The sequence below is a fragment of the Hordeum vulgare genome, chromosome 6H, assembly GCF_904849725.1.
Source record: "Hordeum vulgare subsp. vulgare chromosome 6H, MorexV3_pseudomolecules_assembly, whole genome shotgun sequence".
Classification (NCBI taxonomy): domain Eukaryota; kingdom Viridiplantae; phylum Streptophyta; class Magnoliopsida; order Poales; family Poaceae; genus Hordeum; species Hordeum vulgare.
This window is the reverse complement of record NC_058523.1, coordinates 218,401,829-218,429,611: the sequence shown is the minus strand read 5'-3', so window position 1 is coordinate 218,429,611 and position 27,783 is coordinate 218,401,829. Positions and strand designations below refer to the sequence as shown.

Here is a 27,783-nt window from a genome sequence, read left to right as displayed (position 1 = left end):
ATAAACAGGAATGAACTAAATAATTAAACGTGGAGCTTCGTCGATATACAACTCGTTGCATATCGAGCTTCACTTAATGTGTAGTGTTTGCGTGAGGTGAATTGCCATGCCATCCCTTGCATTTTTGTTCTCATCATGCATCATCTTAGGTTGTGCTGCATGTCGTGCATTTGTCGTGGTGAATATCTGTGTTGATGTTTGTTTCCGGTTTGTTTGTCTCAATAGAGTTTCGCAAGCGTGTCGGAATGTGAGGACCCGTTCGACTACGTTGGTTCGCCGACTTCACAGAGTTGTTATTCTTCCAAGCGGGATCTCAGGCAAGATGACCATTTCCCCAGATACCATTACTATCATTGCCATGCTAGTTTTACCGCTTCTATAGATTATGTCTCGTTGCCTACCACATGTTAAATACCAGCCTCTCAACAATGCCATGATTACCTTCAACCTGTTCGACCTAGCAAACCACTGATTGGCTATGTTACCGCTTGCCTAACCATGTTGTTAGTGTTTCTAGTTGCAGGGTAGTTGCTTCCATGTGTTAACATGGGTTCCTTGTTATATCACCATATTAAATGCTATTAATTTAATGCACCTATATACTTGGTAAAAGGTGGAAGGCTCGACCTTTCTAGCCTGGTGTTTTGTTCCTCCTTTGCCCCCTTAGTTTCGGCTACCGGTGTTATGTTCCATAATTGAGCGCTCCTAACACGTTCGGGGTTGTTATGGGGAACCCCTTGATAATTCGTTTTAGATTAAAGCTGGTCTAGCAAGGCCCAACTTTGGTACTACAGTTGCCTAATCACCTAATAAAATTGCATAGGGACTTTCCGGACCCCGAGGATAATTTAATCAACCCCCGGGCCAGTGCTCCTCATGAGTGTTGGTCCAAACTGGACAGACTGCGGTGCCACCATGGGGCAACTCGAGGTTTGGTACCTGTAGGCTTTTCCATCCGTCGTGTCCTGAGAACGAGATACGCGGCTCCTATCGGGATCGTCGACACGTCGGGCGGCCTTGCTGGATTAGTTTTACCTTTGACGAGATATCTTGTGCATCGGGATTCCGGTGATGCTTTGGGTAATCTCAGAGTTGAGGTTTTCCACTAGGGAATCCGACGAGATCGCGAGCTTTCGTGATTAAGGATTTCTATGCGGCTTGTGGTAATTTGTGATGGACTAGTTGGAGCACCCCTGCAGGGTTAAATATTTTCGAAAAGTCGTGCCCGCGGTTATGTGGCAACGTGGAAACTTTGTTTAACACTGGTTCTAGATAACTTGAAGTTAACTTAATTAAAATATGCCAACTGTGTGTGTAACCGTGACTGTCTCTTTCTTGAGTTCCTTCTCCGATCGAGGACACGGTGGGGTTATGTCTGGCGTAGGTAGGTGTTCAGGATCATTTATTTTGATCATCAGTAGTTCCCGTCCGTTATGCGTAGATCCTCCTCCTCTTATTTCTCGTACTCGTAAGTTAGCCACCATAAATATATGCTTAGCCGCTGCTGCAACCTCACTACTTAACCTTACCTCACCCATTAAGCTTTGCTAGTCTTGATACCTTTGGAAATGAGATTGTTGAGTTCCCTGTGGCTCACAGATTACTACAACACCACTTGCAGGTACAAGTAAAGGTTACTTGACGCGAGCTCGTTGATTGTTCATCTGGAGTTGCTTCTTCTTCTTCTTCATCGATCTAGGATGGGTTCCAGGCCGGCAGCCTGGGATAGCAAGGATGGACGTCGTTCTTCTTTTCTCGTTTGTTTTCGTCCGTAGTTGGACCCTGCTCTTATTCTTGATGATTATGTAATGTACTGATGTGACTCTGATGTAGCTTGTGGCGAGTGTAAGCCAATTCTAAATATATATCTCATCTTTTCAGTACATGTACTTGTAACGATATCCATTCTCGCGACACGACAAGATGCGCTTCTATCCCTGACGAGGCCTTCGTGTCAAATTAAGGATAGGGTCGCATCTTGGGCGTGACATTGGCACTGTACTGTGAAAGGACATGAGTACAACATGGATTACTATCATGTTGACGGTATCTATCCTTCATGGTCTACCTTTGTCAGCACCATCGCTAACCCAAAAGGCAAAAAAAATCCCACTTTGCCTAAAACAAGAAGCAACTAAAAAGGATGTCGAGAGGGGAATTTGAAGCTCTACATATGTGTGTTTTGTAGTTGCTCGTGGACCTGCAAAACAATGCGCCCCGAAGCCTCGTGGGACATGATGACATGTTTTTTGATCATGCACAATATGATCGTCGAGGATGATGGTGACGATGATGCCGCAACTTTGAAATATGAGAACACGAGTGATCCTATCCAACTTCCGAAAGAGAATCCACCCACATTTGAAGAGTTTATTAAAATGCATCAACAAATTCAGCATCGATCAACTCAAGAGCAACTGAAAAAAGATTTGATTAAGCACCAATGGAGGTTAAAAGGGACAACAATGTTAGAATGCAATATTTAAACTTTTTAAAATTTAAACTAGTGTTGCATGTGGCTATTTTAATCATACCTGGCCAAACAAGCCCGCCCGGCACGACACGGCCCGGCCCGGCCGTAAATAGGCCCGACACGACATGACCCGCTTGTGCATGAATATTAGTCGGGACGTGTCATGCCGGCCCACGTGCGAAGCCTTCACACCCAGGCACGTCACGGGAGCTATACGGGCCGGCCCGTCGACACGATAGGCCCGATTTGGACTAGTTTTAGGTTATTTTTGGGCTGATTTTGGTATGTTGGGCTATTTTATATGTTATATATATAAATATAAACATAAATAAAAAATAAAAATGTAAACGGGTCGTGCCGTGCCGGCTCGCGTGCCTAGCCTTTAGGCCTACGCACGACCCGAGACGGGCTGCGTGCCTGGCACGGCGTGATTAAAGCGTGCCACCGCCTTTCTTTTCGACCGGTCCAAAAAGTACGACCTGTTTGGCCAGGTATAATTTTAATAACTGTACCTTTGCAAGTGGTAGTTTGATCGTACGGATTTAAAAAAAATCAAAACTATATGAACATGATTGGATGATGTCTTTCCGCATTCGTGTTCGCGGAGTGATCCCTTGAATCGCCTTGAATGACCAAAACTGTCCGGACAATGTTTGAGTCGTCAACCAGGTGATCTGCGATTGGAGTTGCCACTAGCCGTCCGTTTTCCAAGTATCCGCGCCGTCTCCACGACTTCACTTCCTATAGTTGGTACTACCATCCCATTAGGCCAACTCCACCGCACGACGCCAAACGAACGTCCGGTTTGGCCGGATTTCGTCCGTTTGGGGCGGCAACTAGTTCGCCCATGTTCGCTTCTGTCCGTTGGGTCGTGCGTGCTCTCACTGCGCGACTGCATCCCAAATCATGTTCATGTTGGACGTGATTAAAAAAATAGAAAAACTTAAATCAAAAGTAAATAAATGCGGTTAAAAAAACTTAAAACATAAAATTAAGGGTCACAGCCACAAAACGACCCAGTTTCACCGTCGTTGACATAATTAACATAAAAAAAAATTAAAAAAATGCCCGTCGATGCCGTGGCCGTCGCCGTCTTCAGTGGCCGCCGGTGTCGTCGTCGTCGCTGACGAGGTTGACGTAGGCCGGCGGCGTCCTGAGGTGGGCCGGCGGTCCGTGGTGCGCGGGGGCGGGCTGGAAGCTGGCAGGTGCCTGCAGCAACTCCTCCCGTGGCGAGGTGTCCCGCTCCGGTGACCGCGGCGGTGTGGGGCACCAATTCACGCCGCCCACTGTGTGCGCCATCTCTGGAGCCGTGCACGACCAGCTCCACTACTGGCCCACCAGATCCGGGTGGAACGCGGCCACCGGGGCGTCCTCCATCACCTTATCCGCCTCCATCAGCTCGGGGATGGCGACGTCGTGGGCCGCAGAGAGGGCCATCGTGTCCTCTAGGCCCGACTATTGGCGTTCATCATGCGTGATCATGGAGTCCTCCATGACACGCTGCATGAGCCGGGCCTCCTCCTGCGCTGTCATGCGAGGAGGTGGAGGTGGTGACGGAGATGGGGAAGGCGACGGCGTGGGCGTGAGGCCGCGCACCCGTGTACGCTCGCGCACCTCCCGACATGGCCGCGGCGGCCCCGACACTGTGCCGGCGAAGTACGAGGCGCGACGCATGTCGTGCTCGTCCCCGAGCCACGTGTCCCAGAGCACGGAATCGGGGGCGTACCTGTCGTCGTAGTAGAGGTCGTCGGGGAGGAGGCGACGGCGGCGCTCGATCTCATCGCGGCGTGCACGAGCGCTCGTCGGCACCGGCGGGATTGGGGCCCGGTCGGCGGAGAGATGCCAGTTGTTCGGGAGGTGGACGTCGCTCCACGGGACCGGCGTCCTCGTCTCCCATTAGCGCCAGCATACCTTAGCGCTGAGGTACTGCCGGTCGCGTTGGCCGGCGGGCCTAAGGCCGATGGTGAAGGGAACATGCGTGGAGGCCCGGCATGGTGGCGATGCGGCCTCCTCCTTCACGGAGCCGCGGCGGCGTCCCGACGAGGAGCCAGCCTCGTGGTCGTGCTTCCCCTTGCAGCCGTAGTTCCAGATCCCCATGGCTGCGAGGCGGTCGGGGGAGGAGTTCGAGGATAGGGTTTGGGGTGTCGGATTTCGAGGAGGCCGCGGGATGTAGTGAGAAGTGTGGACGACGACCTGTCCACGACTTCCCATTTAAGAAGGACCGCGACCGTTCCCTTGGCGGATGATAGGCGGGCCCGACCGCTCGTGCGCATTAATGTGGGCGGGTGGGAGGTAGATGGCCGCCTCCCACGCGGCCTCGACGTCCGTTTGCTGTCCGTCGCGATCCAAACCCCGCGCAAGTTTGCGTTCGAAATGGATCGCCCCGGACACAAAATAGACAAGATGGATTCGAACCGTCTCGCGCTGGACCAACCGGTTTGTTCTTTTTATTCCAAACCAATAGGACCGGACACGATGAAGTCGCGAGGTGGAGTTGGCCCTGCTTGAATGACCGAAACTGTCCGGACAGCGTTTGAGCCGTCAACCAGGTGATCCGCGATTGGAGTTGCCACTAGCCGTCCCTTTTCCAAGTATCCGCGTCGTCTCCACGACTCCACTTGCTGTAGTTGGTACTGCTGCTACCATCCCATTAGCACGCTCTCCTTTCTCTCTTCGCCGAGATCGATACACGGATAGATCTGGCTTCGCCAGCGAAGCGGGAGAGCAGAAGGACGCCATGGGGAACTGCTGCTCTGACGAGATTGGCACCGGCCGCCACTCCGTCGGCCCCGCCTCCTCCTCCGCGGATGCCGCTTCCGCCGCGGCTGATCGCTTCCTCCGTTCCCGTGGCGCCGGGGCATCCACGCAGATCGAGGTACGGGGCCTATGCACTCCTAGTCTGCTAACATCTCTTGGTTCGACCTCGTTCGGTGGGTTGTGGATGTTGTGGCATTGCGCGCGGCGTGGTTCGGTACTTCTGGTTCTGGTGCTCTTGCCTGTGTATGGTATGGGCTGAAGTGGTGTGTGCTTGGTGGGATCGGAATTCCCGTTTGGCATAAGTCAGTTGATGCTACTCCACTATCGCCCCTTTTTTTGGTGCTGTGTTCGCATTTTTTTCTTGGGCGGGGAATTCTACAAAAAAAGATGTTATATCATTTGGGTTATGCAATCTACAAGCTTCCCTTGGAGACTTAATGTGGTAGAGTCGCCGTTACAATATGCTAGGGTAAATGCGACGAATATGATTTACGCCAGATTTGTACTTGCATTCTGCAATTTTCTGATGTTCTAATCGAAGGCTTCACCAGTTTAAACCTACACTGAATGTTGCTATTGTGTTATGTAGGGTTGTGTATAATATACTGCATGTTGTATCTAAGGCCAGTGATAATCGATAACTGGTTCCCTACCTTGTTCGTGGGCTCCAGATTGGGATGCTTTTAGCCATGGGGCAAACCAGTACATACATTTGTTTTAGACATGTCATGGTATTTGGTATTTAATCCTGAACGTTCTTAAGTGTGTTTTTGGGGGTGGAGAAACATGCCTGTTTTTTTTTCTTCGAAAAAGGGTTTCCCCGCTTTGTATACAAAGCAACCAACACCGTACAGCGATCATTGCTGGGGCGAACAACACATCAAGCCTAAAAAAACGAAAAAGAAACAAATGCCAACAGCGTTAGCTCGACAAAGAACGGATGATCCGCCACTGCCGCGCCTTCCGGAGACAAACCCCCACAGCCCGAGGCTTCGATCCACCACGTGTCAAGCAACACCTCCAAGAAGGGATGCGACGTCGACGACGCTGTTGCCCGGACGAGTCCTAGGGTTTCCCCCGGCATGTGGAAGGAGGTAGGGGATGGCTACCACGACACCCTTCAGGAAGGAACGGTGGCACCCGCCGGTGTCACCGCATCGGAGCCGGACGAACCGGCAAGGATTTCTCCTGCACTCCACACCCCACCGTCCATCCGAAGCCGACCAACCAAACCACAGCCAAACCCCACGCGCCAGCACGGTTGCGCCACCATCCACGCAGTCTCACCGCGAATACCAACATGAGGCCAAGGAGACCGGAGAGTTGCACTAAACGATGAAGCAGCAACACCGAAACCAAGCGGGAGGAGATCCACCTTCACCTTATAAATTTCTATGTCTGTTTTTATGTGTTGTTTTGCTTTATCGCTTAATCTGTCAATTGTAGCAGTAGAATTTCAATTTCTGAATTGATCGGACCTGTTAACTTGTGTTGTATTTTTTTTAACCTTGGCTCTATGTGACATGTTGAAATAGTTATCTCTCTCTGCATCAAATTTGGGGGATCAAGAATATTTCTTCAAGGTACACTTCTTTTTATTGTTCTCGCAATTGTGATTTTGCCCTGTCTGAAATTCTATTCTGTCATTGGCATCTCAAATGTGTTGCTATGGCATATCACATGTTGAATACTTGAAATGATTCGCTATTAAGTACTTCTATTCCATCTCTAGTTAGTTAAGTACTAGGGATACTGTATATCCACAACTGCAAATGTGTGCAACTATAAGTTTACACTTGCAATTACATCGTAGAAAGGGATGAAACAGTTTATTTTCCATTGCTAGCCTCAGTTTGTTTAATTTATCCTCAAGGTGGAAAATGCTGACTTACGGTAATAAAAGGACATGTCCAAGTATAACAATTAGCAAAACTTAAAAAAAACAAGTAATTTGAGCAGAAGTAATTTGTGTCGTGTACAAAAGTAGGAAAGAATGGAGGGTCCAACGCACAAATGTGTCTACACATTTTTTTCCCGCATCACATGGATGGACATACTTCTCGCACAAAATTTGCAGTTTTACACATTATTGCACTATGCATATCTAGGGAATTTTCCTTTTTTTTTTGAAATTTTGAGAGCATTATGGTTCATAAAGGGTTTATTTGGTTTGTAGGTTTTTTGGAGTCCATAAGATTTCTTCCTACGTTTTTTTTTATGAATGCCATTCGTTTTATAGGAATGGGGGTACTAGATTTCTTAGGGTTATGTCCATATTGGCCTAATTCCCAAGGATTCTTAGTATTAGGTGCGACCTCATGGGAAATTCCTAAGAATTGGAGTGGAGAGGGCATCTTAATACTTTATGTTTTCTATTCCTTCGATTTGGAATCCTGCAAACAGAATGAGCCCTAAGATTGGACCATGGTCAAACTTGTTTGCTCATGTCAAGTGTTCAACTTTGATTATTTCACTTGTTAATAGTGTTAACATAGAAATCACACTGATTATAGTGGCAACTTTACAAGGAAAACATGGTGATCTAACTACAAATGTATGTAAAACTTAAGGTAAAGATTTAGTCAAGCTCGTTCACTTGTCAGAATAAAGAAAAATGTATCCCCCATGTTTTCAGTGTTACCAGAGCAATTACATCACTTCCAAGATCCAGTGGTAATTTATACTACCAACAAACACTAGTGGTATATGTACAATTACCCTAATGAAATAAGGTGAAATTATTAGACCTTTTACAAATCCATGTGATATTTAGATGATGGAATATAGAGAAGAGTGGCATGTTACTTATAAGTGTTAAGCTTCATGCACTAGCCAACGCAACCAAAAGTCTGAACTGATGGAAAGGGCTAGTGCAATCCACATATACCGTAACACCCCCTCTCACGTGTGACAGTGAAGACAAGTCAACACATGAAACCGGAAGAGAGCGACGACACGCAAAACTCACGTATGACTCAAGAGGCCTCTACGTGGACACACAGGGGGCTACCAACAATTTTTTAAATAAATTGCGAAAGCCAGAACTTGAACTCAAGACCTTAGCTCTGATACCATGTTAAGCTTCATGCACTAGCCAACGCAATCAAAAGTCCGAACTGATGGAAAGGGCTAGGCAATCCACATGTACACTTTAACACCCCCTCTCACGTGTGACACGGAAAGTCAACATGTGGACAGTCTCAGAGGTATGGCTCAAGAGACCTATACATGGACAAAGGGGGGCAACAACAATTTTTTAGATAAACTGCGAAGCCAGGGCATGAACTCAGGACCTTAGGCTTTGATACCATGGTAAGCTTCATGCACTAGCCAACGCAACCAAAAGTCCGAACTTGGCCAGGACTTGAACTTAAGACCTTAGCTCCGGTACCATGTTAAGCTTCATGCACTAGCCAACGCAACCAAAAGTCCGAACTGATGGAAAGGGCTAGGCAATCCACATATACTGTAACAATAAGCATCCTTTAAGGAAGCAACACTACACTGCTCATAAATATTAGTTAATGCTAGCCCGCTCTTCAAAGAAAATACACCCCCCCCGAAATATCAAGTTCTATAAAATTTGATAATATGATGCTATAGTTATGTGTCTATACATATTCCATTGGGAGGAGCATTGGGCGAAGTTTGCATGTATATTGAAGAATGCTATTGTCATTGTTACAGTATATGTGGATTGCACTAGCCCTTTCCATCAGTTCGGACTTTTGGTCGCGCTGGCTAGTGCATGAAGCTTAACATGGTATCAGGGCCTGAGGTCTTGAGTTCAAGTCCTGGCTTTCGCAATTTATTAAAAAATGCTGCTGGCCCCCCTTTATGTCCATGTAGAGGCCTCTTGAGTCATACGTGAGTTTCGCGCGCCGTCTCTCTCTTCCGGTTGCACGTGTTGACTTGTCTTTCCCGTCACACGTGAGAGGGGGCGTTACAGTATATGTGGATCACACCAGCCCTTTCCATCAGTTCGGACTTTTGGTTGCGTTGGCTAGTGCATGAAGCTTAATAGTCATGTGGGGCATCCCCTATAGGCGTAAGGGGAAGCCAACGAGCTAGGCTATGGCTGGCAGCCGATCCAATCAGGGTTTCGATCCTAGTAATTTAAAGGAAGTAATAATCACTTCTGGAGAGCCCTAGTTGTGTACTTATAGGAATCAACGATCCTGATGAATCAACGATCACTATCAGGAAAGCATAAAAGATATTTTACCGTTACCTTCTGCTACAACTACTAATGGCTCCTCCTCGCCAGAACCTCACTGTTCCCGCAACACCTCCAGCTCACGGGATTGTCCTGCGCAACAAGGCTCTTCCAATTTGATATCTCCATGTCTAATCCAGGGGATAAGGCCGACCCTACCGAATGCCGCTGCACCTTGGGTACAAGACCTTGCAACCATCCAGCAATAGGGGCAAGCACTCGCGACCAAGCATGAGCAGCTTTGGGACATGTCGACTCGGATGGCGACGTATGAGACTCGGCGTCCACACGAAGACCTCCGAAGCCCTGGTAATCATGGCCAGCATCGCCTCCACCTCGGTCCATGGCATGCCGCTTGGATCATGTATTTTTTCTACACCGCCACCAACATCTATGGGCTTTGCTATATCCCTTGCAGCCGCTTGCCTCACACCTGCTTGCCTCGTAGCCGCCCAACTCACACTCGCTCGCCTTGCAGCCGCTGCCACAATCCCTATACCACCATACAACTACTACACGCACCCACTACCCTATCCATCTCATGCATACCACATACACCAACCACCACCATTTGCTACCCCAACGCTTACTTTTCTACCACCAATTGCCACCTCCGTTCCTCAATTCATTACCACACCTTTGTTACATGCCGATCTTGCTTCTACACTGGCGGTGCCCAAGTTTGCAAAATTGTAGTTTCCCCTGTTTGATGGCAAAGAGGATCCCTTCGCCTGGCTGATCTATTGTAAGCAGTTTTTCGAGTGTGCTTCCTTCTTGAAAGCCAAGTATGGCTTGCTTCCTTCCTTCTTTCCATCTGATCGGAGATGCCATCTTTTGTACCACAAGTATGCGAAAGCCAAGTGAAGACCTTCATGTGAACCGTTCAAGAAGCTCCGCACCACGAAAATTTGTCTGACTAGGTGTAGCAACAAGTTGGGTTCGGTTGCTCGTTGCTCGTTCAACAGGGTTACCAACAACAGCTAACAGTTCTCCCATCTTCTGCACCGGGCACCTCCACGATCGGATGAAAATGAAGTCGAGTTGTTCATGATGGTCCCTGAGCCCATCTGCACCAACGTGGAACTCGCCTACCTAGCTAATCTGGATGAGGCGATCAACTTCCTATTGATTATTCATGTGCCCGTCTGCATTAGCGCCCATGGACAAATCAGGTCTAGTGGGTGTCGCATGACTTCTACGATGCCTACAACATCTTCACCTTCTAGCCGAACTTCGCGTCGTCTTCCGCCACAAAGATTGTCGAACGCCGCAAGCAAGGCCTTTGTTTCAGTTGCTATGGCAAGTTTGTTGTCAGGCCCTGAATGTAGAACTATTCCAAATGTAGCTTTTCTAGCCAAGATCTAGAACTTCACTGAGAAGAAGATTGCGTGACTTCGCACCCTGCTGATTGCCTCCGACTCTCTATTGTCGGGTGCATCTACGTCGGCCTCTTCAATTGAGCTCCTAACCGAGCAGGAGATGTGCGACTTTGATGCCTGCTAGCTCCATCATCCGGTTCTCCATCGACAGGTTCTGCTGGTTCTGCTACTGACTCTTCTGGCATTGTGAGACCACGTTCTACACAAGCAGATATATCTCCGTGGATTCTTGATACCGGAGCATTTTTTCATATGACTCATGATTCATCCACTCTGTCCTCTACCTGACCTCTCGATTCTTCTGTTCATGTTCTTATTGCTGATGGTACCTCTCACCCGGTTATTGGCCGAGGCATTCTTAGCACTTCATCTTTTCATGTTCGTGATGTTTCTCATGTTCCTCGACTTACCATGCAACTCATTTCTGGTGGCCAGACTCTGGTTGTCGTGTCATTCACGACTTTGACTCTTGTTTCGTTCTGGACCGTCATACTAGTGCTCTCCTTGGTGCTGGCCTCCGACGTCGTGACTCTCAGAGCATCTAGGAGCTTGACCGGCTTCATCTTCCATCCGCTGCCACTGTCGCCAGTCTCCCCCCTCTGTTGCCTTGTCTACCCGCTCTTTTCAATAGTGGCATCATCGCCTTGGTCACTTGTGTAGCTCTCATCTTTCATCCGTAGTTCGACGTGGTGTTCTTGGATTCGTCTCCGGTGGTGTGTCTTTAGACTGTCACGGTTGCCGGCTTGGTAAACAGGTCCGGTTACCTTATCCTCATAGCGACGCCGTGTCTCATTGTCCTTTTGACCTTGTTCACTCTAGTGTCTGGGGTCCGGCTCCCTTTACCACGAAAGGGGTCATCGCTACTCTATTATCTTTATAGATGATTTCTCTCACCACACCTGTATATATTTTATGTCTTCTTGCAGTGAGGTCGTTTGCTGCCATGGTTCACATTCGGTTCTCTACACCTATTCGTGTGTTTCGTGCTGACTCTGCTGGAGAGTATATCTCCAAGATGGTACGTGGAGTTCTTGCTGAGCAGGGTGCTCTTGCTAAGTTTTCTTGTTCTGGTGCTCATGCTCAGAATGGGGTAGCTGAGCGCAAGCATTGTCACCTTTTTGAGACAGCTCGTGCGACGATGATCGCTGCCTCTCTTCCGCCTCACTTTTGGGCAGAGGCTGTCTCCACTTCCACCTATCTCATCAACCTTCAGCCGTCCACTGCTCTGCAGGATGGTGTTCCTTTCAAGCGTCTCTTTGATTGTTCTCTACTTGGTGCTTCGTTTGTTTGGTTGTGTTTGCTATGTTCTTCTTGCCCCTCATGAACGCATCAAACTTTCCGCTCAGTCTGTTGAGTGTCTTCTTAGGCTATAGTGATGAACATAAGGGCTATCGTTGTTGGGATCCTATCGGTTGTTGTAAGCGTATTTCTTGGGATGTGACTTTTGATGAGTCTTGTCCCTTCTACCCACATCCATCTTCCTCGACCTTTACAATGGAGGATATATTTTTCCTCAATTTTCCTGACAAACCTATCACTCCCGCTAAGCCCTTGCCCGTTTGTCCTACCGCCCCTGCTTCTTCGGCAGTTGCAGATCTGACACCACCATCGAGGGATCACTAGAAGGGATGTCTAGAAGGGTGTGTGTGTGTGAATAGACTAACAAATAAAAACCTAGCCTTTTCCCAATTTTAATTGTTGGCAGATTTTAGCTTTTAGAACAAGTCATACACACCCTACACATGCAAGTCTACGAGTATAGCAGCGGAAAGTAAAGACATGCACATGTAAAGTAAGAAGTAGAGTATAGGAAGATCAAATGCAAAGATTGACACGATGATTTTTGGTGTGGTTCCAATAGGTGGTGCTATCGTACGGCCACATTGATGAAGACTTCAACCCACGGAGGGTAACGGCCGCGAGAGTTCACGGAGGGCTCAACCCACGAAGTGTCCACGGAGAAGCAACCTTGTCTATTCCATCATGATGAGGAACAATAGATGAGGAAAATAAAAATAAAATCATATCTCAGATCTGTTTGGTAATTCTAGATACTTCCACTCTAGTGTAGTATTTCTTTTCTTTTCTTTATACCCTACCTACTGTTTTCTAGAGTCCTCTAGTTATGAGTAGCTGTGAGTAGAATGGTGAGTCTTAAATAATGTTTTCTAGAGTGCTCCTGCTATAAGTGGATATGAGTTGAGTGAGATGTGAAGGCTTCCCAAAGCCCTATAAATAGAGGTCCTCACCTCTAGTTTGTAAGGCAGACTATGTACCCACTACCTATAATATAACTTGTTGTTCTTCTCTAAGATCTTGGACTAGATCTTGTGCTCTAGGAGTTTTGGATTGAACTCCTGCTGCCATATCAGCTATATCTCCGCCTACAGAGATATCTAGGACAACTCGCGGAAGTTGTTCCTTCAACACTTGTGTGGTACACATGCAACACCAAGGTGAACTTACTTAGGGCTATTCCTGCTGAAAAATCCCTGCCACTCCACAATTTGTATTTATGCTACGGCGCGCGAAACCAAACATCACAATCGTCATCGTAAATGTAAAGATCGTAACATTAATAAAAATACACGACATGCCTATGCCAAATGGAAAGCCAAATTTATGGTTCCTTGGTCAAGTTTGTAGTCTTGGATAGTAGGTCGTGAAAGAGGCCAACAGAAGGTTGGGACACTCAACTTGGATCAAAGTACCAAGAACTTGGGTCCTAAGGCGGCTCAAGTGGAATGCAACACAGAAGCAAAAGGCTGCCCTCTCACCTTTGCCTTTGATTACAAGTTTGACAACATTGATATCCATAGCATAAAAGAAAAGTCAGGTTCAACTAGCCATCAAGAAGAGATAAACATATGATAACTTGATAGGCATAAAGATTCTAAGCATACATGCTACGACAAGGCAGGCTGAACATGGATTCTAAATCAATCAAACAGGTCATGCTAGGACAACTAATACCGAGACAATATAATGGTGGATCAAAATCATGCTATGCAAGAGGAATAGGCATCGATACGATAACCACTAAAGCATTGTAAAGGCCCTGTGCAAGGTATGATGGGCGGGGGGGGGGGGGGGGTTGCTTGCCTTTGGTTGTAATAGCATGGTACTGCAACATATTCTCAGAATGGTGTCAGAAGACGAATCACAAACATGCATGTAAGAAGCTCGTCGACCGAATCTAGTAGAAGAAGCAAATCCGGCAAGAATGTAAAGAAACATAAGTAACTAGTGCAATGCGCAGGCAAATGATGCACGTCAGTTTTGGTTTGCTGAATAAAGCTACAATTGTTTTTGAAAGAACTTCACATGCATAATTAAGTTAAAATGGATTTACTTCAAAACGATGGTTGAACATGCATGGAGATGCTCTAGTTGGATTCTATGCAACATTCCTTTTGCCTCATATATGTTGTCGAGCTCTAGGCAAGTACTTGTCATCCTTGTTGTTAGCTGGACCTCTCTTCTCGTAACCATGATAGACTCCCGAACCGGGTTAATACTTAACCCAAGTTGATGGCCATGCTTTCCAAATCCGATAAATCGAGTTGGAGGGGCAGATCCTGTCTTGGTCGACCATGTCTCATAACATGTTTTACGACTAACTTGAAAGTTATTTATAAATATCCAGTTACAGGGTAACGTTTGATAGACCCTAAGTAAGTCGATCCACATCTCGAGTACATGTGAAGACCTTGTCTAGGAGATGGCATATACATTGCACTCGAGACTAACATATGATGATGTCTTACTGCGTCTCAAAGTGGATCTGTTCGACTCGACAGTCCCCACTATCGGGTTAGCATCTCTATGCCATTGTTTATAAGGCGTAAGGTGACCAAAGGCGAGCAACAACCGCCTTGATGCCTAAGCGCCTAAGGCGGATGCCAGGGCCCCTAAAGCGGGAATAATTGTAAGGCACTGCTAGAGCGCCTTGTGGCCTAAGCGTCCAAGGCGAGACGCCTTATAAGCAATGCTCTATGTGTTATGATCAGAGGCCCAGTTATCTTAATAATATTAGGGGCTTAGCCCAAGTTATCTTAGTTATCTTAGAGTCCAAGTTATCTTAGTTATCTTAGAGTTCAAGTTATCGAGATTATATAAACCGATGTAAACAACTCTTTTGGAATCAAGCAATAAGACAATTCTATTGCCCGACTCCCAGAGGAGCCGGAACCCTAACCCTAGCCACCGCCTCCTCTATCGCCGTCGCCTCCTCCCTACATCGGGACGGCGCCGTCGCGCCGGCCGCAGCGCCCTCGTCTCCTCCAACCTCCCTCCTATCCTTATAACCTAAGGCAGAGGGCCGGTAGAACCCTAGTTTCTACCAGTTTGGTATCACGAGGCTCTGGTTCGATCATGTCATCACCGCCGCCCGTCTCCACCGTTGCGCCGTCGTCCCCCACCACCACTCCGATGATCTCCACGGCCGGTGGGCTGCACCTGCCTGCGCCGGCCTCTTCTACCGCGCCGCCTCCGGCCGTCCTCACCCCGGAGGAGCTAACCGGCGCGATCCGCGACCTGGCTACCGTTGTCCAGGGCATTCGGCTATACCTGGCCGCGCCCTACGGGCCGCAGCCAGCCGTGCCACCACCAGCCAGCGCCGACCCGTCCTGGCCGCCCTGGCAGCAGCCGCTGCTGGCGGCAACCGCCGCGCTCGCCTGACCGCAGCAGCCAACACTGCAGCTGCCTCCGCCACCCTTGGCCGGGCCGCTGCAGCCTGTTAGGAATAAGCAACTTATCTATATTGAAGGCCCAAGGGGCATATATATATTACACATGACTTGAGGTGCAAGGAAAGTAAACATAGACTAATAAGGACTCCTGGACTAATACTAATAGACTAATAAGAACTCCTAGACTAATACTAATACTTCCTAACACCCCCCCTCAAATGCAAAGCGTATGCAATAGCATTGCATTTGAAGAAGTGTAATACTAAAAAAAATGATAATCCAAATCCGCGTCTTGAGAGTGTCGTCGTAGCATGAAGAGTCTTCAAAACTTGTCGAGTCGCCGAAGGAGATAACGAAGAGATGGCACATCAGAGGTAGACACCACATCACTTGAAGATACGAGATAAGTATCAAGAGAAGATGAGTTGTCAAAAGGAGATGACACATCAAGAGGAAGACACCGAAGAGATGGCACATCAGAGGAAGACACCGCATCACTTGAAGATACAACATAAGTATCAAGAGAAGATGGGTTGTCAAAAGAAGATAGCACATCAAGAGAATAAAGCATTGTACAAAAAATCATAGTCCACGACAACCGTCGACGAAAGAAGCTCGGCGGATAAGGCACGATGGACGTGGATCGACAATGCAAAAGAAGTCCAAAAAATCCTATAGAAAACAACAAGGGAAAATAGGCCACAAAAGTTGCATAGAAAGGATCAGGACCAAAGAAAAGGCCGACGGACTAAGGTATGGTGGACTCGCATGGCATGAGAAAACACAAAATATCAACGGATTTGGTGGACGCAGCAGAAAAAATAGAAAACTAGAAAACACACACTAGATTAGGGATGATAGCAGCGGAAGAAAAAAAAATCATGGCGGCGAAGGCCAATTCCAACCAGAGTGTGCGTGAGACGGTCCTGACTGTGTAGAAGATGGTTGCTCAGTGCGGGAAGCCTGAGTCAGAATACCAGCAGTACCCGTCGAGGAAGAACCTGAAGCAGCGAGCAGACGCTTAAGTCGCAGAATATCCTGCTCAGTCAAAGCGATGTCTGAAGCTGTCGAGGTACATGACGAAGTCTCTGTAGATGATGATTGCGCATGGCGCAAGTGTTTCTTCTTCGTGTAGCAGTGGGACTCAATATGACCATCATTGTTGCAGTAGCCACAATGTGGACGGGGGCGACCTGAGCCTCCAGAAGGAGTGGGCAAGAGCGGCGGAGCACTCGAGTGAGAAGGGGTCGGTGCAGCAGGGGGCGTAGAAGTAGCCCGAGCAGCGAGCACCGAGGGAACCTCCAGCAAACCAGCACCACGTAAGCGAGTCTCCTCAGCACGAATCTCAGAAAGCGCCTCCATGAGAGAAATACGGCCATGAGCAAACAACTGAGCACGCCAAGGCTCAAACTCCTTACGGAGCCGAGCCAGGAACTCGTAGACGCGATGAAACTCCAAGTTGGTCTGGACAGCCTGGCAACAGGGGCAAGTACGACAACCAGCAGTGCGGAGAGAATCGAGTTGGCGCCAGATAGCAGAACTCTATGTATAGAAGTCATCAACAGTAGAGTCACCCTGCTGAAGAGCATGCTCCTGACGGACCATAGAGAGGTATAAGGCATCACCCGAGGGCTCATAGCGCTGACGAAGGCGAGTCCACATCTCAAACACAGTAGGAAGGCCTAGAAACTCAGAGGCAAACTGAGGCAGAACGCTAGCAGTGAGAACAGCTGCAGCACGAGCATCATCATCAAGCCACTGGGTGTAAGCAAACAGAGCACCATGATACGTCTGAAGAGCCTCCTCATAAGCCAACGCCTTCTCATCATAAGCACGGATAGCGTCCTCATCAGCAAGCTTAGCCGCATCCTTTGCGGCCTGAGAAGCATCCGCAGGAAAAGCCGGTGGGGTCGGCGGAGTGGGAGCCACGGGAGGAACCGGACATGGCGGACAACTGACCTCGCCAGAAAGAAAACCCCATAGGCGGATGCCACGCATGTGAATGCGCAGGAAGCCGATGAACTCGGTGTAATTAGTGCCATCAAAGATTACCGGACAACGAGGAACATCAACGTAGCCGGATGCAGCAGACATTTCTTTTTTTTTTTGGAACTCAGTCAGCGAGCCGCGTCCGCGTCTGACAACAGGATTGGAGCCGACGTGGTATGGCGAGATGAGGCGTGAGATCTTGCGGAGCCGTCTGATGGAAACTGCCTCGATTTGGAGATGGGAATCACGTCCGCTGGTACAACCTTGATCTGCTGATGGGAACACGTCCCTGCTGATGGAACACGTCCGCTGGGAACAACCTCGATCTGTGGATGGGAACCACGTCCGCTAGGAACCGCCTCGAGCTGTTGATGGGAACCACGTCCGCGTGAGGGAGCCGCCTCAATCTGGCGATTGCGTCGGCTGATGGGAACCGCGTCGATGGGAACCGCTCGATCGGGAGGCTCGCGAGGCACGGGAGCAACCGCCTCGATCGGACCGCTTTGACCTGGCGAGCGATGGGAGGGACCGCTCGATCTGGCGAGCGGCGGGAGGGAACCTCTATCTGGTGAGCGACGGGAGGGACCGCTCGATCTGGCGAGCCACGGGAGGGAACAACGTCGCTGGGAAAAAAGAGACGGCCTTCCCAGAGATCGATCCGAGACGGAGTAGAGGCTGGATACCGGCTGGATACCGCCGCGAGAGCAGAGTCGGTTCTGAACGGGATCCGGCGACGAGGATGACGAGGAGGAGCGGATCAACAACACGAGTTGCGGCGTGCGAAAGTTAACCTAGCTCTAATACCATGTTAGGAATAAGCAACTTATCTATATTGAAGGCCCAAGGGGCATATATATATTACACATGACTTGAGGTGCAAGGAAAGTAAACATAGACTAATAAGGACTCCTAGACTAATAATACTAATAGACTAATAAGAACTCCTAGACTAATACTAATACTTCCTAACACAGCCGACCCTGCAGCTGCCGCCGCCGCCACAAACCACCTCCGGGCCGCGCCCTATGCCCAGTATTCCTACTCCTTGTCCCGTTGTTGCAGATCCGACGCCGTCCTTTCCTATGGTTTCTTCTCTTCCCTCATCGAATGAATCTCCACCTTCATCACGCGTAGCCCGTTGAGTGTGTTTTTCTCGTTTACAGTGATGAGCACAAGGGCTATCGGTGTTGGGATCCTGTCGGTCGTCAGATGCGTATTTCCTGGGATGTGACCTTTGATGAATCTCGTCCCTTCTACCCGCGTCCATCCTCCTCGGCCTTTTCCACAAATGACATCTCTTTTCTTACGTTTCCGGATACACCTCGCTCTGTGCCCAGTATTCCTACTCCTCGTCCCGTTGTTGCAGATCCGACGCCTTCCTTTCCTATGGTTTCTTCTCTTCCCTCATCGAATGAATCTCCACCTTCATCACCGATACCTTCCCCTTCTTCACCTTCATCACCTATACCTTCCCCGTCTCCACCTCCAGTGATTCCACCACTTGTGTCCTTTCCTTTCCAGTATACTCGTCATTCACGTGTTGTGGCAAGTCTATCGATGTGCCCTCTACTTCAGGTGTGTCGTCTTCCTCCTCTCAGCCAACTTATGGTCTTCATTCTCGGCCTTGTCCGCCCCTGACCGATATTCTCCTTTTCGCGATGGTCTCTTGACCGTTCTTGAGCCAACTTCTTATCGAGATGCTATTGTTCATCCTGAATGGCAGTTTGCGATGGCGGAGGAGATTGCTGCCCTTGAGCGCAACAGCACATGGGACCTGATTTCTCTTCCTCCGAGTGTTCGTCCCATCACTTGTAAGTGGGTCTATAAGATTAAGACTCGCTCGTCTTGTGGCTCATGGCTTTCAACTGGAGCATGGTCGTGATTATGATGAGACTTGCTCCTGTGGCCCATATGACCACTATCCGCACACTTCTCGCAGTGGCCTCTGTTTGCCATTGGTCTGTGTCTCAGCTTGATGTTAAGAATGCCTTTCTTAATGGTGAATTGCGCGAGGAAATTTATATGCAACCATCACCTAGGTATTCAGTTCCTGATGGCATGGTTTGTCGTCTTCGTCGCTCTCTATATGGCCTTAAGCAAGCCCCGCGCGCTTGGTTTGAGTGTTTTGCCTTTGTGGTCACTATAGCTGGTTTTTCGCCCACTGCTCATGACCCAACACTGTTTGTCCACCTTTCTGCTAGTGGTCGTACTCTTCTTCTATATGTTGATGACATGATCATCACCGGCGACGATTTTGAGTACATTGCCTTTGTCAAGGCCCGTCTCAGCGAGTAGTTTCTTATGTTTGATCTTGGTCCCCTTCGTTACTTTCTTGGGATTGAGGTTTCCTTCACCTCTAATGGCTTTTCTATTTCCCAAAAAAAGTATATTCATGATCTTCTTGCTTGTGCGGCTCTTAGTGATGAGCGCACTGCTGAGACTTCTATGAAGCTTAATGTTAACCTTCGTGCTTTTGATGGTGTGCTCTTGTATGATCCAACGCGTTATCACCATCTTGTTGGGAGTCTTGTCTATCTTGTTGTCACTGTCTGGATATCTCCTATCCTGTCCATATTCCGAGTGTCCATATTCTGAGTCAGTTTGTTTCCGCTCCCACTTCAGTTCACTATAGTCACCTTCTTCGTGTTCTATGATATCTTTGTGGCACGATCTCTCATCGTCTCTTTTTTCCTGGTTCCAGCTCATTACAACTCCAGGCCTATTCGGCTGCTACGTGGGCCACTAATCCTTCGGATCGTTGTTCACTTTTTGCTTACCATGTTTTTTTTGTTGGTTCTCTCATTGCCTGAAAGACGAAGAAACAGACTGCAGTTTCTCGTTCGAGTGCAGAGGCCGAGTTCAGAGCTATGGCTTTTCTGACGGCAGAGGTGACTTGGTTATGATGTGTATTGGAGGACTTTGGTGTTTCTGTTACTACACCTACCATCCTCTTGTCTGACAGTACATGTGCTATCATTATTGCGCGGGACCCCGTGAAGCATGAGCTTACCAAACATATTGGTGTTGATGCTTATTATGTGCGCGCTGTCGTGCAGGATCATGTTATTGCTCTTCAGTATGTGCCTTCTGAGTTACAGCTAGCGGACTTCTTCATGAAGGCACAAACTAGAGCACAACATAGATTTCAGTTCTCCAAACTCAATGTTGTGGAACTACCATGAGTTTGAGAGGGGGGGGGGGTAGAGTTATATTGACGATGGCCTTTGGCCTTTTGTATTCTTGCCTTTTGGCATCCTCATGTACATTGTTAATCTTCATGCATTAGTCAATGCAACCAAAAGTCCGAACTGATGAAAAGGGCTAGTGCAATCCACATATACTGTAACATCCCCTCTCACGTGTGACGGGGAAGACAATTCAACACGTGGAACCGGAAGAGAGCGACGACGCGTGAAACTTACGTATGATTCAAGAGGCCTATACGTGGATACATAGGGTGCGGCAGCAATTTTTGAAGCTTAACATGGTGGCTTTCGCCTCCTAGTAATGCAAGTTGCTATTCCAACACCTATCATCCTTGTATACTCCCTCCGTTCCAAAATGATTGAAGTTCTAGGTTTGTCCTAAGTCAAACTTGTATAAGTACTAGCAAACCTAAGTCAAACTTGTATAAGTACTAGCAAAACGGCCCGTGCTTTGCAACTGATTTTTTTTGTAATCTTGAATGGCCATGACCATACTTTTGCTGCAAGACACAATCACTCTCATTTCTGTAAAATCGTGAACAAATTTTGCAATTCATGAAAAAAGTAACTCATGAACATATTTGAAATCGTGAATTTGTTTCAGATTCGCGAACATTTTCACAGATTTTCGATTTTTTCTGAAATGATGAACATTTTATACTATTTGCAAACATTTTTTTTAAATTGTGAACATTTCTTAAACCATTTTTCTTTATTCAGCGAACAATTTTTGAAATTCATGAACATTTTTTGAAATGCATATCATTTTTCGAATCAGTGAATATTTTATGAATTAAAACTATTTTATAAGTCATGCAGTTTTTGAATTTTTAGGATTTTCTCAATTCATGAACATTTTGAATTGGCAAAATTTGGTTCAATTTCATTTGCATTTTTTAATACCCGAACTTCTACAAAAATCGTGAACGTTTTTTGACTTCTTGAATATTTGTTTTCAAAATTGCGAAATTTGTTGAATATGCGAACATTTTTCAAAAACAGCGAACATTTTCTGAACCCACACACATTTATGAGTTGTTGAACATTTTATTTCAAAATTCTCATTTATTTTTTTATTTTTGAGATTTTTTTTGAATTATCAAATTATTTAAAGTAGAAAAAAAGATGGAAAAGGAAAACGAAAAATAAAGGTGTGAATTCTCCCAGTGTGCAGAATGCAGTATAGGACATCTACTACATTGGCCGGCCCATGCGGGGATTCTTCGGCGTGAATTGGTTTTTTTCCACTTATCGGTGGCATGGTGGGTAATTATCGACAACTTTAGGGGTAATTTGAATGACGGACGACCAAAAACAGTCTGTGCTTTATTATTAGGTAGAGATAGAAAAATGTGCAAATTTAGGGGCAGGGGAAAGAACTTTGACTTTGGACAGACCTAGAACTTCCATTATTTTGGAACATAGGGAGTAATGTATGCTCTTGAACTTTTCATAATACAATTAGGCATAGCTCTTTCCTTATACAATTTGACTCTTTTCTAATCCTATACTTTCCTAATGGACTGTTAGGGTACTTCTCTCTCATGCATTCCTCACAACACTACACCCCTCCAGGACAAGCAGCTTGTCCTCAAGCTGCATGGTGGTGGCCAGGGCTGAGGTCCTTCATAGCCCCGTATCAATGTGATGCAACTCCAGCTCCACGTTTTGCTAGAGCTCTTTGCTGATTTTCTCAAGTACAACTTATATATCTCTAGGCCAACCTGATTTTCAGTTTCTAGAGATACAAACTTCATGTACAACATGCGTGCTGTTTCCAGCATAGACTCCTTCGGATGTTGATTCTCTCAATGCAAAAGAAGGAAACTGCAACCACCACTGAAGGAATTCCTTGATTTTTCTGTTTCCTTTAAGGCCACACAAAATTCTTTCCAGTGGAGAAGAACTTCTGCCCGAGATCCTCTCCTAAGAATATTTGGAATGCCCCTTATTATGTCACTGGCTTTCAGTTAGGATTCTTTCTGCTTCCACATTTGGGGCTAGGCTATCACTTAACCACTATCTTTGCCAATTTTCACGCAAAACCACCACTTTAGGGGCAGGGCTGTAGCACACCACACGTGAGGAATTTCCAGCCAGCTACCAATCCTATCACTGAAGAGGATTTTGCTGATGATGTTACGAGTGGATGTGCACCTGGTGCTCTGTTGTCGCTTCTCTATCTGCATCTGAAGCTGTCACATCTGGATATCTCGTAGTAACTGTTGCTGCTGCTTCTTTGTGCGCCTCTGACAGTTTTTCTCGAACCGCTGTTGCTGTGTCAACTTCCGGCTGCACTAACGATGTTGCTACCATGCTCACTATGTTTGCTGCTGAAGCCATCGCTGTCCTTCTATTTTCTGTATCAATCTCAAGTACTTTTTTTTTCGAGAAAACGCAAGGAGCGCTTGCGTTTCATTTCATTGAAAAGGTAGAATCTTGAATTCGTCAAAAGTAGATCAGATGGAGGCCTTGAACTGTTCCATGAAAGAGTCGGCAGTAGGGGTCTGTTTGGATTTGAGCCAACACCTGCCCAGCCGAACAATTGGCGTTGACTTTCAGCTGTGTGTCTGTTTGGATGAGTGGCTGCAGTTCAATTTCACGCCAATTTGTCGGCGAGAAGCTGGCGGTGAAAACATCTGCAAATAAATTGGCATGCCAACCATTTGCCGTGGCTAGCAGAGGCCGAACTCAAGCAGCCCCTAGTAGCCATGGTGGTCGGCTGTGATACCAAATGTTGTGATTCACAAAGGGATAACTACCATGCTGAAGAAAGCCAACCGGCATGGCTGCGAGGGATTGGGTAGACATAGGTTTAGAGGACAGAATAAATTGGGAGAATAAATTGGTTGTTCTTGCTTGCCTCAAACGTGGATACATATGTCATTCTTATATAACGGATGCTGAGGCCTTTGACCTCTCCTAATACTTTACTAATGGACTCTTTCTTAATCCAATACTTTACTAGTGGACTCTTAGGATACTTCTCTCTCATGGACTCCTCCCATGCTGCTACTCTTGCCTTGATACTGTGGACACATGTCCAAAACAAACCTATTATATCATATTATCTCATCCAACTTTGTGTTACACTTCTCAATCTCCCTCTCTCTTTTGCAGAGCAATCCCATAGTCGTTGTGTATTCGAGCAATGACGGAGCGCTTGAAGAAATCGGGCGCACTGAAGTAATTGTAAACTCATCGAGCCCGTCTTGGAATGCAAAGATCATTTTGCAATACCAGTTTGAAGTTCTTCAGCCATTGGTGTAAGATTCTACTGTAATTCACTAATTCACTTTAATTCTCCCTTGTTTCTATCTTAGACTACTAGTGTTAAGAGTGAATTTTACATCTTGTCGATCCTCGGTTATAATAGATATGTTTCCTCACAGGTTTCATATTTATGATATTGATCCGCAGTTTCATGATGTCAGTGAAAAGGTAATTATGTTTTTGTCATTGTTTTCATTTTTCTTCTCAAAATACTCGTACCAATGATTTTCTGCTAGAGAAGGCCTTCGATGTGAAAGCCCACATTTCATGACCACTTTACTTTTATGCACTTGTCCCGAATTGGATTATGTAGCAGTAGGTTTAGTTAAATTTTCATTTATAATGGTGTAAATTATATAAAAAGAAATATTTAATTGTTCCATGTTTTTTAGTCTGTTGGTTACTGAAGTTCTCTAGAAACCACAAAGTATCTTAAAATTGTGATTCTGCGTAGATTTCCCAAAGTAAAAGAAAGGTATCAGTACTATGTTCCGATTGTTAGGAAAGCAACTTATCTTTATTGAAGGCCCAAGGGGCATATATATATATTACACATGACTTGAGGTGCAAGGAAAGTAAACATAGACTAATAGGACTCGTAGACCAATACTAATACTTCCGACCCCCCCCCCCCCCCCCCCCCCCCCCTCAAATGCAATAGCATTGCATTTGAAGAGGTGTAATGCTAAAAAAATGATAATCCAAATCCGCGTCTTGAGAGTGTCGTTGTACCATGAAGAGTCTTCAAGACCTGTCGAGTCAAGCGAAAGGGGATAACGAAGAGATGTCACATCAGAGGAAGACACCACATCACTTGAAGATACAACATAAGTATCAAGAGAAGATGGGTTGTCAAAAGAAGATGGCACATCAAGTGAATGAAGCATTGCGCAGAAAATCGTAGTCCACGACAACCGACGGCGAAGGAAGCTCGACGGTTAAGGCACGATGGACGTAGATCGACGTTGCAAAAGAAGTTCAGAAAATCCTATAGAAAACAACAAGGGCAAGTAGGTCACAAAAGTTGCATACAAAGGATCAGGATCAAATAAAAGGCCGACGGACAAAGGTATGGTGGACTCACATGGCATGATAACACAAAACATCGACGGATTTGATGGACGCAGCGGAAAACAAAAAAAAAGCTAGACAGGAGCATCAGCATCACGTAGCAACAGTAAGCAGCTAGCAGCAGCACATAATCAGGCCCAGCTAGAACCACACAGCACAGAACCAGCTAGCGGCGGTAGACGGAGGCACGGAGCAGCACACGAGCAGCAGCATAACGCAAGCACTGGGCAGAGGTAGCAGCAGACATACATGCTGGAAGAAGGCAACCTTGTGCACAGGCGTGGCAAAAGGCACGCATGGGCACTGGCGTAAGGCAGCAGCGCTTTGGCAGAACGACGAGAAGCAGCCGCGGGCATTAACCGTGTCCATCCAGATTGATCTCGTTCGGCTGGAGCAGCCGCCTTCATGCGCAGCCGAGCGCTGGCCCGAGAGAGCAAGGAGGCTGACAAGATGGTGTGTCGCTCGATCTGGATGAGGAGACATCGATGGGGTGGTGCCTGGCATCGCGAGCGTGGGCGGGGGCATACATGCAGAGGTTGGCGGCGATTACCTCGTGTCCCAGCCCGATCTGGATCGAGGACTTGCGGCCCGATGAGGACTGCAACGGGGCAGCCAGATCTGGAGCTTGACGTGTGGGCGTTGACCTTGGGGCTGGGGCAGAGGCAGCCGTGACGCGCAACGGCACGTCGTAGGTAGCAGCGGATGAAATCGATCCAAGAATAGATCGACGAAGACGAAGACCGTAAAAAAAATGATAGGAGGCGAGTTGCGGCGCCGAAGGTGACCTAAACCTAGGCTCTGATACCATGTTAGGAAAGCAACTTATCTTTATTGAAGGCCCAAGGGGCATATATATATTACACATGACTTGAGGTGCAAGGAAAGTAAACATAGACTAATAAGACTCCTAGACCAATACTAATACTTCCTAACACCGATAACTGTCAGTTCATTTTATTTGTTTCTTCACTTTATTCTTTTTTTTTCTCTACCATTTCTGTTTGCTGTTATGAACAACCCTAATCTACATTCTATTGCACACACTAGTTTCGGCGAGGATGCTGGTAAATATGATATATTGGAAAGTTTTCTCTCATTGCTCTTTTCATCTGTACATTACAATTCTAATGTTAGCCTGACCTGAAATGCAGATGCTTAAATTGGAGGAGCAACAGTTTCTTGGAGAAGCCATCTGTAATTTATCTGATGTATGTTTATTATGGCTAAATCATTGCTGTTTTTTGTGGCTATTGTTTCTTTCCTTGACTAAATACTTCAGTGCACAAAACATACTTGTGTTGAGGAAACAGCAACTATGTTGGACCTTCTGCAATGAATACGTCAAACTGTGCTGTAAAACTTAAAATAAGTGGTGAAGGGAGGGAAGGGCAAAGTAAAACGAATCCTGCATGTACTAATCTAGTGACCAACTTTATCTTATCATCTTTTTTTTTTTTGGCGAGCATTATCATCTGGATTTTCAACTCTAGAACTGGTTGGTAGTTCCAGTTCTATGACATATTATCCCAGGTTCATCATAAACATACTATTTTGTGGTTGCAAAGTAGTGTGGCGAGCACTTGCATTTTTTGTTTCTTGTGATCAAGGTTGATTTTGTAGGTTGTCACCAAACAGAATAGATTGTTCACCATAAAGCTTGGTGTTTCTGAGCAAAACTTACCAAATCCTAGTAAATTTGGTGAGTTAACTGTTCAGGCCGAAGAAAGTGCTGGTTCAAAAGCATTAATGGAAATGGTATTCCACTGTTCAGATCTTGAAATCAAGGATCTTCTCTCAAAAAGTGTAAGCTTCTGTTTTCATTTTTTTGCTGGGTACTTGTTTTACTGTTGTTGCATTTGTAGTTTGGTGAATGCCTATATATGCTTCACATCTGGATTGTTGGTTGCAGAAGTCTAAAATAGTTTTTCACTTTTCTAATCATGCTTATTACAGGATCCTTTCTTGCTAATATCTAGAATGTCAGAGAACGGAACACCTGTTCCGATTTGCAAGACAGAAGTAAGGAAGAATGATCTCAATCCTAAGTGGAAGCCAGTGATTTTGAATCTCCAACAGGTCGGAAGTAAGGCATGAGATCTTTCCACTTCCATTTTCTTTTCCACTTTCTGTTTAGGGCGCAATCAGAGCTTATATATATGAACGTTCATGCCCCTCGAGGCAGCATTATGCATATGTTTATTTGAAGTTTTGAACCACTAGCTGGTCCTGTTAGTTCTCTCCAAGTGCATGGGCAGTGACAGGGACTGGCTTGACAAGTTCAGGAAACTCAGAAAATTCAGAAGATTTAAAACTCGCTTATATTAGCTACTTTCAGAGGCACAGTTTGCTCAATAGGAGCGCTTACAAGAGGAGTTCTTGCCGGCATGCGAACAGCGGCGGCTTAAGGGGAAACCCTAGCAAAATAACATGCCCTTACAATCCTAAATCTAGGCTTATATATTCAGAAGGTAGCATGTGAAAAGTAAAGCAATAAAAGGTAAAAGAAGACAGTAGAAGGGCGCAGAGCTTGACAGCAACGAGCTGCCCAAAACTGTAATTTAAATGGAGTCATCCGATATGGAATCTATGGCTGAGTTTCACTGGAGCATGCACGAAGCAGCAAGTTAGGTAGCCGGCGTTAGATCTTCATCGGACGGTCCGCTTTGAAAGATAACTCTTGGACAGGAATCACAGGCGGCTGCTCTAAAATGAATAATGAAAAACCAAC

The 27,783-nt window shown here is 46.6% G+C and overlaps 1 protein-coding gene across 4 annotated transcripts in view; it reads left to right on the top strand.

Moving 5' to 3' along the window:
- Nucleotides 1-4,984: 4,984 nt before the first annotated feature.
- Nucleotides 4,985-27,783, top strand: part of LOC123402654 (protein BONZAI 1) — a 56,587-nt gene continuing 33,788 nt past the window's right edge. The window contains exons 1-7 of one of the 4 annotated variants that reach the window (XM_045096588.1): nucleotides 4,985-5,348; nucleotides 6,766-6,813; nucleotides 23,832-23,977; nucleotides 24,104-24,152; nucleotides 26,207-26,263; nucleotides 26,676-26,858; nucleotides 27,009-27,143. In XM_045096588.1, the coding sequence (XP_044952523.1) occupies nucleotides 5,211-5,348; nucleotides 6,766-6,813; nucleotides 23,832-23,977; nucleotides 24,104-24,152; nucleotides 26,207-26,263; nucleotides 26,676-26,858; nucleotides 27,009-27,143 (756 nt within the window). In that variant the 5' untranslated portion in view covers nucleotides 4,985-5,210. The remainder of the gene's footprint in view (nucleotides 5,349-6,765; nucleotides 6,814-23,831; nucleotides 23,978-24,103; nucleotides 24,153-26,206; nucleotides 26,264-26,675; nucleotides 26,859-27,008; nucleotides 27,144-27,783) is intronic. The other 3 variants (XM_045096585.1, XM_045096586.1, XM_045096587.1) reach the window with 3 other exon arrangements.